The 14,596-nt window shown below is 31.1% G+C and overlaps 1 protein-coding gene across 4 annotated transcripts in view; it reads right to left on the reverse strand.

The window, feature by feature from the left end:
* Positions 1 to 1,016: 1,016 nt before the first annotated feature.
* Positions 1,017 to 14,596, reverse strand: part of LOC127729063 (tax1-binding protein 1 homolog B-like) — a 37,676-nt gene continuing 24,096 nt past the window's right edge. For all 4 annotated transcript variants that reach the window (XM_052236705.1, XM_052236703.1, XM_052236704.1 and 1 more), the window contains 8 exons: positions 13,277 to 13,418; positions 11,836 to 12,004; positions 11,342 to 11,486; positions 10,626 to 10,700; positions 9,222 to 9,452; positions 7,607 to 7,838; positions 5,480 to 5,537; positions 1,017 to 4,420 (listed from right to left, as the gene is read on the reverse strand). In XM_052236705.1, coding sequence (XP_052092665.1) covers positions 4,180 to 4,420; positions 5,480 to 5,537; positions 7,607 to 7,838; positions 9,222 to 9,452; positions 10,626 to 10,700; positions 11,342 to 11,486; positions 11,836 to 12,004; positions 13,277 to 13,418 — 1,293 coding nt within the window. In that variant the 3' untranslated portion in view covers positions 1,017 to 4,179. The remainder of the gene's footprint in view (positions 4,421 to 5,479; positions 5,538 to 7,606; positions 7,839 to 9,221; positions 9,453 to 10,625; positions 10,701 to 11,341; positions 11,487 to 11,835; positions 12,005 to 13,276; positions 13,419 to 14,596) is intronic.

Below are 14,596 nucleotides of genomic sequence, written 5' to 3' on the forward strand. Positions count from 1 at the left end.
CAAAAATGCTTATTTTTGGCCCCTTTTTGGCCCCTAATTCCTTAACTGTTGGTACCATAACCCCCAAAATCAATCCCAACCTTCCTTTCGTGGTATTGAACCTTATGGTGAAATTTCATGGAGATCCATTCACTTAAACTAAAGTTAGAGTGCGAAAACCAATGTGTCTTCGGACGACACCGGATGACGACGACGACGACGACGACGCCAACGTCATACCAATATACGACCAAAAAATTTTTAATTTTTGCGGTCGTATAAAAATGTGTACTAACATGCATATTTTAACCTTGATTTCCAAATCATGTGCTATTTTCATTTCCAAGTTAGTGATTATTCTGCTTGAAGTTGTGAAGGTTTTTAGTCGTGTGTTTTACATCATACTGTCTAGCTAGGATAGGGTAGGTTTGTTCATAAGTAAAACTGGTTTAACCCCACCACTTTGTGTGTCTGTACCAAGTCAGACTATTTTGACCATGTGTTGTTCCTTAATGTTTGTATGTCTATTTTCTGTACAAGTCATTCAGTGGTGTTTGGTGAAGTCTGTAGTACTGTTCAATATTTTTTGTAATTTGTAAAATAGATTTCAATAACATAATCAATATTCCAAACACTGGAGGTAGTGAACTTTTTTTTTTTGGTACCTGTTTATTACAAAGTTTGTGATTCTTCAGTTTCCTTGTGGCCTGAAATGAAAGATACTGATTCTTTCACTATTAGGTATGGTTAAAGTTTTTCAAGCAATATGATGGGCTGCTAGTATTGTGTTCTGAAAACCTAAATTTTCTGTACTTCTATCAAAATATATACAAGTAGCTTCCATATTGTTATTTTCCTACACACAGTCGGTGGGTCTCTTCATCTTCCTTCACCTGTATAAACTGACCCTCAAGATATAGCCATTAGTGATGAAAGTGGCATTTATCACCAACATTCAGTCATTCAATCAATCCGTATATTGTTGAGTCAATATTTATAGCTTGCCAAACATATCATACAAAACACCAAGACAAATATCCTCTATATTATTTATTAGTGTATTCCATCACAGAAAAGTCATATTTAGATATGGTACAACAACAAAAACAGATAACAAAGATTAAAAGCACTATTTACATGATAAATTTGACTGCTGTGAAGTGTTCACTTTGCCATACAAGTAAAGTATTGTTGCAAAGGTATATTAAACTCATGTGAAGTTTTCATTTTGCAATAAACAATACAGAAAGAAAAAACTTTTTTCTAGCTTGGCATTTACAAAAATTTCTAAAGTAATAAAAGCATCAATGTTTGCAGTCTATTCTGAGCTGTATTTGTTTATATATACTATCTGGTATAATCAAGCATACATCCTACCGGTTTTACACAAAACAAATACAAAAGAAATTTGCTCAATTTTTGTAACCTTAATTTGGTTGACTAATACAATGAAAGGAGTATTTTATAACCTTTACAACACCATGATGGCTGGTCATTTGGCTGTACTTTTTACTCTGTCCATTTAATGAGAATCAAAAAAATTGTATGGACACAGGAAATTACTGGGCGTGACTGTTTTTCTTTGTCTATTATTCAACGCTATATAACATTTGTGTGATCTTTTTGTTTTTTCTGATAAAAACTTATCCATGAATATTGCAATAGATTAACTATTTCAATCTGCACTGTGAGCTGCTAGACCGATGCCCCAGACTAGTATAAGTATTTGCAAAACTTTGTTTAGACAAATAAGAACAACTTCCAAATATTGGTTTTCTGACTAATAGCACAAATTTTGGTGCAGATTGCTACTTAAAAGACCATTACTTTTACTTCACATATCAGTTGATGAAAAAAATATCACAAATATAGATAAACAATCAAAATAAACTGTAAACTGGACAAAAACATAAACATAAAATCAAAACTAATTATCACAACTTAAAATAGGAAAAAAATCAAATAATATTATTAACTTGTAAAAAGAAGTAATATGGGAAAAAACAAAACTAAGAAAATACATGTATATACAAAAATAAAATGTCTTTCTTAACATGGAAACATGTGATGGCAATTTTCATCTACTTCACCTTCCAATGAAAACTTCGATAGTTTTTTTTTAAATCTAACATATTTATGGAGGCACAGTATATAGTAGATAAATCAACCCTTTCCTTAAATAAATGACACAGATATGTCTTGTCTGAATAACCTTATCACAAACTTAAACAGAGCAACACCAGCAAACCCAACACCCAAGTCTCGCTGCAGTAATAATGGTTGCCATGGAGACAAAAATGAGCCCATTTAAATGTTTGAGAGATGAAATCATGAAATTAATAATCTACACATATATTTTGATGTATTCATATTTTGAATCATGACTATTCATTTAGAAATAACAAAGGTTAATATTGAAAATTAGATTTAAACAGTGAGACATTAAATTGTAAGAAAAGAAGGGGAAAGCTCTATAGCATGAGTATATATATATACTTGATTAGTATCAAATATAAATTAGAAAAAGTTAAATCAACTGTTTCCATCTTAAAATAATACCGGGTAATTCAAAACTTATCACAATGCTCCAACACACACTAAAATATGATTAGCTTGGGTACACATATTAGATTACGTATTCGATCAACATTAATGTGATGATACTATAAACCTATTTAAAGGAAAAGCTTATTCAAACAATAAAAAAGACTGAAGAATTTGTTTGGATTAAACATGTGATTATTTTATACATGTTGAATATCAAAAACAGGATAAAAAACAAGGATGAAAACAACTTCAGGTCTCTGTACAGCCATCTGCCATTGTTGTGACTTTCTATAAATATGTCAATTTAGCAGCCATACATGTCTTACTGTGCTCTCAATCACTGTAAAGTTGTATCAAATATAAATTTCTAAAAAAAATTGCCTTCCCAAATATATTCTGAATATAGAAAAAAAAGAAAAATAATTTCGTATTATTCGAAAAAATTTCTATGTTGTACATCTACACATAAAATTAAGTAAAGCAGACGACATTAAATTTATTATTTACATGTAAGGAGATTATAATTTTTGTAATTGTATATATACGGGAAAAAAAATATATTTCTAAACAATTTGTTAATTTCTATAAGGTTATCTATTCGTTGCTGTGCAGTAGCATTTGACTGAAGATTGTGGGGATGAGCATTACTTGTATCCGCCCTTGAACCCTGCTATGCAAATATTCTGTAATCACTCAAAAAAAAAAATAACCATTGATTTTATTGCTAATGCATAATAAACTTTGACATATCTAAAACTCCTACATTTTCCAAATATAAATCTATAACAAAATCATTTTAAATAATGCATACAAAAAAATGTGTCCAAAACCCTCACTGTTCTATAATGAGAATGCAAAGATGTTTAAAAAAAACGCTTCAAATAATCATAACAAAATGTTAACAGCATAACACAAATAAAATGTAATAACTAATGTAAGTGTGATTTGTAATTTATGTGACATTCAAATACTATAAAAATATGTCTTATCAGATTGCCCTTTAAATCGTACAATTTGGTCCTTTTTAGACTAATATATATATATATATAATATATTATTATATATATGGTGTATTGAAAAAAGTTTGGTTTTGTATACAAATCATACTTATGTTACTGGGGACTTTTAAATCTTTAATTAAATTGAAGAAAAGATTAAATATTTTAACTCTGAAATATACCCCTGATATAAAATAAGAAGATGTGGTATGATTGCCAACGAGAGAAGTATCCACCAAATGAGGTGGATGGAGGCAACTATAGGTAACTTCATGGCCACGCTGATAGACATAAACAAAACAAAATGTTTTACTAGGGTTAAGGAATAACTTCAAAAGTAGTATAACAAGCATTAGTTTACAAGAAAGCACATATTTTTTACATTACACTGATCAAAAAGAAAATGAATTAACTTTTCTGTATTTCTGTACCATTACCAGAGTTGTCAATACTGTCAATACTAAAAATCATATAAATAACCACGACAACAAACAAAATATTCATTGTAATTTATGTGTACAAGATTTTCTTTTAAATAAGGTCCCATGTGTACAAGCTTATAGTTCAAATAAAATCCAACATGTTCATGTTTTTACATGAACACCAAAACATAATCAGATATCTTCGAAACTTATTCAAATTAATCTTCAAAAACTTAGTCAAATTCTATTGGCCCCTCAGGAGGATTACAAGTGCTTTTCTGATCCAGATGTTGGTTAACATGTCGTTGGAATTCTTCGTCAGTACAATTTTCCACAATATTGTAACACAACGGACATATTCTACCTACATGACCAATAACATGCTCCTCGAAATTGGTGTCACTGACATCAGCCGAAAAAGTACTGGAACACACGGGACAAATCTTCATCCCTTCACCTGGAGCATCAACAAACCTGAAAACAACAATAAAAAAATATTGTGGTTGATTTTAAGTTATAATAATAATGCCACTAAGTCACATTTGTTTATTGATTCTACAATGCATCATTCCAGAGTCGTAGAGCTTATTCCAGAGTTTGTGCACAACATGTTTACTATAAACAATTTCATTGATATTTGATTTCCTTGTTTTGGCAAAGTCTGGTTACATTTCAATGGAAAATTATATTTTGGAATTGCACAAGGTCGTACATTTCTTAAGACTGATTATAACATCTTTACAATAAATCTGTTGGATGTGGCGAATATGATTTATTCATTAGTTGTAACTGGCTTTGAACTAGCTTTTAGCTTATATCGGTGCTCTGTGTCTATTGCTTTCATATTAGTTGTTTTTGTGCCTCCTACTGATCTTTCTGAGTTCAGCCAATTGCAACTGATTTTTAGAGTTTGTTCTAATGCTTGCTATTACGATACACCACTGCCAGGTTAGGGGGGATGGTGGAACACTCAAAAACATGTTAAACCTCACCATATTCTTTATGTGCCTAACCCAAGTAAAGGGGCATAACTCTAGAACGGTAAAAGTGATGTCACCAAAATTCAAAGTTGATCTGTGTTTTGTGATTATAAACATTGTGGATAAGTTTCATAACATTTGGTTGAGGCAAACTAAAGTTAGAGAACGGAAACCAATTTTGGGACGTACAGACGGACGTACAAGGTAAAACTTTAATGCCCCATCCGCAACGGCTGGGGCATCAAAAGTGTGGAAAACTGATTTGCCTGACTGACGGATGGACAGACAGACAGAGTGCAAACCTGAAGTCCCCTTCGACTTCGTTGGTAGGGGACTAAAAATCATTATAGAGAAATAGATCCACAACTGACTCTCATGCAATTTGATATTTCTCCACTTATAACAGTTAAATATTATTAAATATATAACACAAATGTCAACCCGTGTTTTTTTAAATTTGAAAATTTACAGTCTCAAGTGGAGAAACATCAATTTGTACTTGATGCTGTGGTAGAATCTATATATAACACAATAGTGTCATTACTGTTATTACCTTTCTTCTTTCATATCCTGCATGGGTGGTGCTGATGGAGTACTGTTTCCTCCTTCTGCTGTAAAATAATCAGCACAAATATTGTTATATATGCAGATAAAATATCTAATTCAACTATTGTTACTGGAAACATTGTGCCAGTTTGGTCTGGGGAGATTAATGATTATGTGCTGTACTTGATTGAAATATGATGAAGAAAATAAATTCCTCATACATTTGTCATCTCCTTCAATGTTTTCATGAAACTGTTGTCTAATGTATAGACCAAGGGTCCTAAAGCAGTCATATTTGCCAAACATGACCTAAACTGGAATGGTCATTGTCCAAAACGGGAGATTTAACCCTTTTACTTTTTGTTTTGTTTTGAAATTCTTTTCGGGTAATGAAACTGCCACTCCAGGGCTCTTGGTCATAAAACTTTACTCAGTACTCAGAGTACAAAATTTGTGCTCGAAACACCAAATCCAGGATTTTTATTGGCTGATTTCTGAGTCTGAGTACGAAAATCGTGCTCGAAAGTTTTATGACCACAAGGCCAGTATAGTATGATAATCCTGAGTGCCCTCCTAATTACCATGTTAATGCCTTCGGGAAATATTAACTAATAATCCCTAATCACTTTTTACTTCTTCCCAGCTGACAGTACCGATCAAACTCAAGACTAATATTTTAAAGAAGTTCTATTTCATGACAGTTATCTTCATTATTTAAAAACTTTTCAGCAAAGACAATTGCCAATACTTAATTTAAAAATTAAAACTTTTATCAAATTATGGAGAAAAATGTAAATTTTCATGAGTCAATTTGTGTGCTTTATTTACTATGTAATACACATGCATGAAATTAACTTCAACAAATTAGACACTTAACTGTAAAACAATGAAATGCAAAATGATTTCATGCCAAATTAAACGATTGAAACTATTATCAGTTATATTAAAACACTTTTACAGGTAATAAAATTAAAAATATGATGATCTCCATCCACTTGATAACTAGAACAAATTCTGTAAATAAATCTGGAATCACTCATAGATTATTATTATTACCTTGAAATTTCAGGTTTTTAATATGTCTTCAAAATGGAAAGTAGTGTAGCGTAAGGGATTCCTGAGGAACTTACTGTTTTAAGTCATCAAAATAATTTCAATTTTAAACTGTTGCGTTTCTTAAATAGTTCTTGAACATTTTAGAGTTTCCTCTCATTTACTGCTTGAAATTTCTTACAGTTTTTCTAAAACATTCAAGAACTATTTAAGAAATTTCAAGAAGTAAATGAGATGAAACTGCCAATACAAGTTTGTTGATGCCGGAAATCTTGTATGAGTTACTTCAACAGTTTGAAAAAAGGACACAAACTTTCAAGTCATCATAAAATGACCAAAAATTGTGTGAAAAAGTTTCTGGATCCTTGGTGTATTCATTTCATATCTTCTTTTCTCAATATGTTACAAAACAAAGATATATTAATACTATTGATAATAATTCTGTTGCAAGCAACACATTTCTGTTAAAAAAATATTTATCATTCTTTTGAGTATGCTAAAATAAAGTCTGAAATGCAAAACACAGGCTGGGATATATATATATATATCAGTCTTAACAAAACTGCCAAAATTGATACGTTGAGCCTGAGGGTTAGTTTTAGTCATTTATTTCATGAAGTATTTCTTTCTATTTCATATATGAACTGTAAAGGGACTTTTACTATTATGAAAACTCTTCAGGCTACTGTGTTATTTTACATATTGACTTTTATCAATATAATCCCATCAGTAAACTCATGTTCTTTCACAAAATGAGTGAGCGTGACACAGCATGTAAATCCCCATTGTTATCTTTTTTAAGATTAAAAAAGCAAATTCAGACAGAATGTTACACAGTTTTTAACACCACTCTTAACATTACATATTTTCTGCTTCTTTGATTAAAAAAAGACACTTTGATTAAAAAAAGACACTTTGATTAAAAAAAGACACTTTGATTAAAAAAAAGACAAACAAATTGTTGCAGAATAAATTACAGCCTTATGTTTATTATATATAATAGAATTTGTTATGGAAAAAATATTTATCTATTTTAGGTACCTTTATTTACCAAGACACACAAATAGAATATTTTACATACCTCCGCATATCAAATTTATCACCTCTGCTGCCTTAGATGTCTGTAGTCTCTCTGGTATCATTGGTGGTGGGAGAGGCCGAAGAGGAGGGTCTAACGCCTGAACTTCAGGATTAACATCATCTTGAACTGGTGTCTTCTTTAAGTCTGTACGGGGAGGGGGAACTGGAGGGGAAGCAGCTGCACTTTGTCCCTCTTCAGCACGTCTTTTGTATTGTGGAGGAAGAATGAAATTCTGTAATAAAAAATAAACAAGCATAGTAACTATAGTGAAATGGTTGATAGCTATAAGCAAGTTCCTATCTCTTCTTGTGAGATAATTTTTTTAAGTTATACTTATGAAATGTTCTAATAAAATCTGTTAAAATCATGACAAACAGTAAAAATATATTTTTTTCTGCTTAAATACCTGCAATACTCTATATATACATATCCCTGCTCCCACATTTCTTAAGAACAGACAAAGTCCTGATTTTGCTATGTGCAACCCAAAAAACCATTCAGTTGAAGTCTGAGGTGAACCACATCTATGGGTAGAGACTTTTTAATTTAAATGAGAGTCAGTAGTTTGAGAGAATTACCCCTTTTGTAGAAATTGCAAAGAAAATGAGTTACTATATCTATATACAAGTACCCTAAAAATCATTTGAAACCCAAAACTAAGTAGGTTTATTTACAATGCCATTTAATAATACAGATTATTATACCTCAGTATGTTATTTCTATATAAAAAAGAATGAAATATTTGTGCTATTATATTCCAGACTTTTTGTCAGTCAATAGTTTCGAAGACTATTACCCTGGTCAATAGTTTTATAAACATATTTCCCGTACTTTTTCATACTAATTTTTCATTGGACATACGACGGCATAGCCTATTTTGCTTGGATTTGTGCGCTTGGCAACGTTAAACTCCGAAATATCGTTAACGATATAATCTGTATGTGTCTGTCGTCGTAATTTCAAATTAAGATATTACTTACCAGAAGCAATTAAAATAGAAAAAGAAAATCTTCGCGACATATTTTAAGAGCTAAAACATAACAAATTTATGGTATCGGTATGTCGTCGTCTTCATAATTTGGGATTGCTTTGGTGCATGGTAAAATATTTTATCTAGCGTTTATTATATGCACGGGAGTTTTTACATAAGGATTCCTGGTCTTGATTACAGTAATCAAAATATTGGCAAATACCACACGGGCAAATAACAAAAACCTGATAGTTGATCTTATGCATGTCCATGTTACTATTTGGTGTTTTTCCAAGTGGTGTAAACATGTAGTATTTTTTAGAAATTTGTTTTGTTCGGTATAATAAAACACTTAGTGACTGGTTATGAGTGTAATAGCAAGTTTGTTGTCCCTTTGATACTTACTATTGCCCTCGGCTTCGCCTCGAGCAATAGTTGGTATCTCAGGGACAACAAACTTGCTATAACCCTCATAACCAGTCAATAGGTGTATAATATTTTATGTGAGTTTATATTCCTGTAATACCAACTGTTTGCAATACTTCCGAACAGATATTAAATCTAACATAAATTTCATGACAAAACCTAAATTGTCACCTTTCCACAAACCTTGAAAATTAACAATATTTCTTGACAAATACTAACCTGTGGATGTGGATACATGATTGGACCCTGTGATGGACACATGCTTGGTCTTTGTTGTGCTGGGTAAACTAATGGTGAGGCCCGAGTCTGCTGAGGATACACCATAGGCTGGGTCTGTCCATGGTAAGGATATACCATGTATGGGTAGCTATTTCCTTCAGTGGATGTTTTAGGTTTCTCAAGGGAAGAAGCAGCACCACTACCTTCCAAGGAATGAATCTTGCATGGTCCCTTATAATAAAAAGATAAATAATTTGGAAACAATCATAATGACTTCTTTACACTAAATCCATTGGATGTTGGATGTGTACTGATTGATATTTTAGTCTTAGATACATGTGATTTTTTTTATTTGTTGAAATGTAATTTTAGCTCTTTATTGGAAAGTAGAAAACTTTTGTTCCATAAATATGGGCTGTATTTTTATAATACAATGCACATGCATCAGGTAATAGCATCATAAATTCATACAAAATTACTGAAATCTTCACAACTGTAGCATTTTTGCTAATATTAAGATGGTTTTTGTCTAAAATGGAAGTGGTCGCATTTGTGTTCAGTCTTAATATTTAAATATATGTTGTATTTGATCATAATACATAACATATATAAAGGTTGAGACTGAACTTGAACGTGGCCACTTCCATTTTAGACAAAAACCATCAGAAAAGTGAAGTTTTAAGGCATATTTGATAGATTTTTCATATTTGAGTGTCTTTTATGACCAAATCAGTTCAAATCTTTTACATAAACTAATTGAATCGACTGTAAAAGACACTTAAGTGTTTAAAAAATGACAAAAATCTTTCATTAGATGTACTTCGAATTTTGGCCATAACTAGCCCTTACCGGACTTTCTCCTTTAATGGCAAAAACTTAAATCCGAAATTTTTTCCATTCTCACTCATCAAAATATATTTTTTATTTAAAGTTGGGAATCAGAATAATTTTTAGTAAAAAAACATATAACCCTGACTTAAATGGTATACTAAAATAGTGTTTCATTATTTTTAAAGGTACTGATTTTTACTGACAACACAATTGTACATAAAATTGCCTGGTCCACAGTAAATAAAAATACAATTTGTCCTACTGTAGAAAATTGTTCAGACTTCCCCATAATATTAATATGAACTGTAAAATTTAAATATATAATTTTCAAATAATTTAGTATTTACCAATTACATATGTTATACATAATACTACTTTTTGTTCTATAGATTATGGTGTGTGCACATATAATTGTAAACATTATAACAAATGTTCTATTCATGTGCAAGCAATTAAAGATTTTTATTGGAACATTTTTTTTTTTTATTCAAATAGATTGAATTGGATTGGGCAACACTCAATATTGTATCTTGCCGTTAGTATGGGTAAATATATATGAAGTAAATTACTCACATCATGTATATTAATTGAATCTCTTATCTTTCTGTTGAGTTCTTCTATTGTCTTGTCTTTGTCTGACATGTAGTTCTGTAATAAACAAAATATCATGGTCAATAATAAATATGTATCAGAGAATATTTACTGGCAGCATACTTTTTCCTTTTGGAAGAAATTCACCAGTGTAAAATATCCCAGACAGATGTTTCCTAAGGTTTCATTTATGATGTAATACTGTGGATTAATTATTATTCATAGGATACCAGTTTTTTGTGTAGATTTCGTGGGTAAAGATGAACCAAAAATTTAAATGTTCATAGAAGTTCAAATTTTCTATAGGCTAGTATGCAGACTAAGGCAAAATACAATTTTTCTTCAATACATGAGAATCGGTAACCACGAAAATAACTGAATCTACAGAAGACACTTTAGTGTGGAGTTGATATACACTAGTGCTTTTCTAATACCTAAAATTCTACAATTAAATTCTACGCTTTGGACAATTAGCATAGAGCATGACATGAACAAATATGTCTATTCTAATAGGTAAATTTAGATTTTTTTTATGAACAATGGATAGATTGATTGTCAGTATTTTATACCATTTTCAGCAGGCTTAGCAAAACAAAATGGCAACCCTAGTTTTTGTTCAAAGCAGACCTATGAGACACATAATATTTCATTTTGCCATCATCAATCAATGCATATGATGACTGTTATCATAAACTCACCTCCAGAGACCTAACTTTAACATCTTTTTCATTTTGAATTTCAATCAAAGATTTTTTCAACATTTCTATTTCATCATCTTTCTCTTTCAATTCTTTCTTCAGCTTTTCTACTTTCTTTCTTTCCTCAATTAAACTAATCTTGTATCTAAAAGTTGAAAAAAATTAGTTACTAAAGTTATTTTAAAACATGGACATAGACTATTTCCCTATTTTTACTAGGTATTTATATTAATTATATTTCTTATGATTATTTAATAAAAACCTGACACAAAATACTTATTTAACTGACCTTCCATGACAATATTTAGATATTAGATTATGTACCCAAAAAATCTAAGTTATAGATTAATTGATTGATGATTGCTTAATGTCCAGTGGGAAACATTTCATGCATATTCTTAACACTTGCCACTGTAAATAAATGAAATACATGTATTCAATCTGAAAGGTACTAGAAGCAAAAGATGTCTAATCTAAAGACACGCTAATATTACTTTAATTTTTTCTCCTGTCTGTGATCTAGTTCTTTGCCAACTTCATCTAGGTCACTTTGAAGCTGGGTCTCTATTACATCTTCAGCAGCAGATATATCTGGTGAAGATGTTTGGTAATGTTCTATTGTTACAACTTCTGTCTCAGAACTCTGGCGTTGTGGTTGTTTTCCTGTAAATGAAAGACAGAAATACAATTTTTTTTATTTATAGTTACATATTTTTACAATTATTAAGAAATATTAGGAAAAACAGACAAATACTTACACTGGTTTTTTTTTGAGAAGCAGATATACACTGTAAATGACTAAATACTAATGTCAAAAGCCAGGACTACATAATTCTTTGAAAGGTAAGCAATCCAGTACAAAACTATAACTCAAGGATTTTTCAAGTTTTTTTGCCAAAACAAGTTAAAAGATGGCACTGCCAACCAAATCTCCATGAATAGCACATTTATTGAGAGAAAACATTTTTATTTCAAATTTTCAAAATACTAATATACTTGGAGGGACAAATACACATGTACTATTATTGCCAATTTTACCTGTATAAATATCTACCATTTCATATTTTCCCCAAAAACTTACTTTTTTAGTAATAGTGGCTATAATCATTAATCTATTGGCCCAAAAAATAAATAGGCATCTTTCCCTTCCCTATGTATAAGTTTTGTTTGTCAAGTTATCATCTGTAAACAAATTTTTAAACTTTTCTATTTTTAATAATTGTGACCTTGACTTTAAGACCTTTTGACCCAAATTTCAATAGGCTTCTTCACCTTCCCTATATATTCCATCTGCATAGTTTCGTTCTAATCAAGCATGGGTAACTCAAGTAACCATCAAGACACCATTTAAAAAAAATGTCTATTTCTAGTAACAGTAACAATGGCCTATTGACCGATTACCCAGTGAGCAACAAAACCGACCGTGCGAGGGATGTACATCCAGTCAAGGTCGTTAAACACTTCCAGCTAGCAACAGGCTGCTGCCCAACCTTATATCTTCCATCTGTATAAGTCTTGTTACAATGAAGAAAGTGAAACTCAAGTTACCATCCAGAAACCATTTTTTTCCCAAATTGTTCTATTTTTACTAACAGTGATCTTGACCTTTCAGCCCAACATCATTAGGCTTTTTTCCCTTCCCCTAATCACCCAGCTGTAAACTTTTTCTTTCAATTAAGCAAGGAATATCAATGTTATCATCAGGAAACCAAATGTTGATAAACACATATGCACATCTCCAAATGATGATAGACAACTGTTCGAATTTCAAGAATTCCAATGATAACATTTTTAACTGGTGCACAAATGGATAAGGATGTATACATTGAGGATACTCCATTAGCCCTTACCCTCTGCATGATGTTGAGGCAAAAAAAAAGTATCTGGATAGTTTTGGGACAAAGGTACATAACTTTCATATTTATATCTACTCACTTTTTTCTAACTTTTCCATTTTTTTGGTCAGTTTTCTATTTTCAATGTACAAGTTCCTGTACTCATTTGATCCCATTGTTAGCCTTTCTTTCAGGTCTTCAATCTCACGTTTCATGTCTTTAATCTCCTGTTTGTATTCCTTCTATAAATGAAAAAAGTTTGTAAATTACGGGTTTTTTTTAGTAGCCTAAATAGGTAATAAACATCAAATTTCAACTAAGTACACATTTTCCTTGGTCTTGTAAATCAAATATCTATGAAAAAAACATTTTATTGTTAGTGATGTAGTTGAAATTTCCATCTTAGAATTAGTTGGTCAGAATATTTATTTTTAGATGCATGTTGCCAACAACCCAATCACAAAGACGTCAGTTTTCATTTCTCTAAAAAATGATATTCTAAAGCAATTTGCAATGTCCTGTTGACATCAACTTCCACTCAACCAGAGCAAAATTCAAACTTGATCTATACAACTCCTTATGAGGTGACTGTATATCAAGTAATTAATTTGATTCAGGAATTCCTGAAAAAAAGTGTGAACATCTGAGATTTCCTAGCAATGTTTTTTTAAAGGTCCACAACTTTGATAAAAAAAATTGCTGAACTAGAAACCAACCCAAACCATACCTGTAACTTCTTTTGTTATGACTTTATATCAAACCTATAGATAAAAGACTTACAGAAGTAAAGTGTGAATAAAATGCTTCGCTGGGGCGCAGCTTGATACGACCGCAGAGGTCGAACCCTGAACAGTTGGGGCAAGTATGGACACAACATTCAAGCTTGATACAGCTCTGAATTTGGATTGTTATTAAATATTTGACACAGCATAGGTTTCTGACACAGAAAGAATGTGGTCTAAGAACTTGAATTTTTTTAATTTACCTATTATGGTCCAATGTCCAAAATCAAAATACATGGTTAGATTCAGCATATCAAAAAAACCCATATATTCAATTTTTGTTAAAATTAAACAAAGTTTAATTTTGGACCCCAACTTGGACAAACTTGAAAACTGGGCCCATAAACAAAAATCTAAACACATGTTTAGATTCAGCATATCAAAGAACCCCAAGAATTCAATTTTTGCTAAAATCAAACTAAGTTTAATTTTGGACCCTTTGGACCTTAATGTAGACCAATTTAAAAAACGGGACTTAAAATTAAAAATCTAAATACACGGTTAGATTTGGAATATCAAAGAACCCCAATAATTCAATTTTTGATGAAATCAAACAAAGTTTAATTTTGGACCCTTTTGACCTCAATATGAAGCAATTTGATAGCGGGGCCCACAAATAAAAAATCTAAATTCATGGT

Source organism: Mytilus californianus, unplaced genomic scaffold (assembly GCF_021869535.1).
Source record: "Mytilus californianus isolate M0D057914Y unplaced genomic scaffold, xbMytCali1.0.p SCAF_2, whole genome shotgun sequence".
Classification (NCBI taxonomy): domain Eukaryota; kingdom Metazoa; phylum Mollusca; class Bivalvia; order Mytilida; family Mytilidae; genus Mytilus; species Mytilus californianus.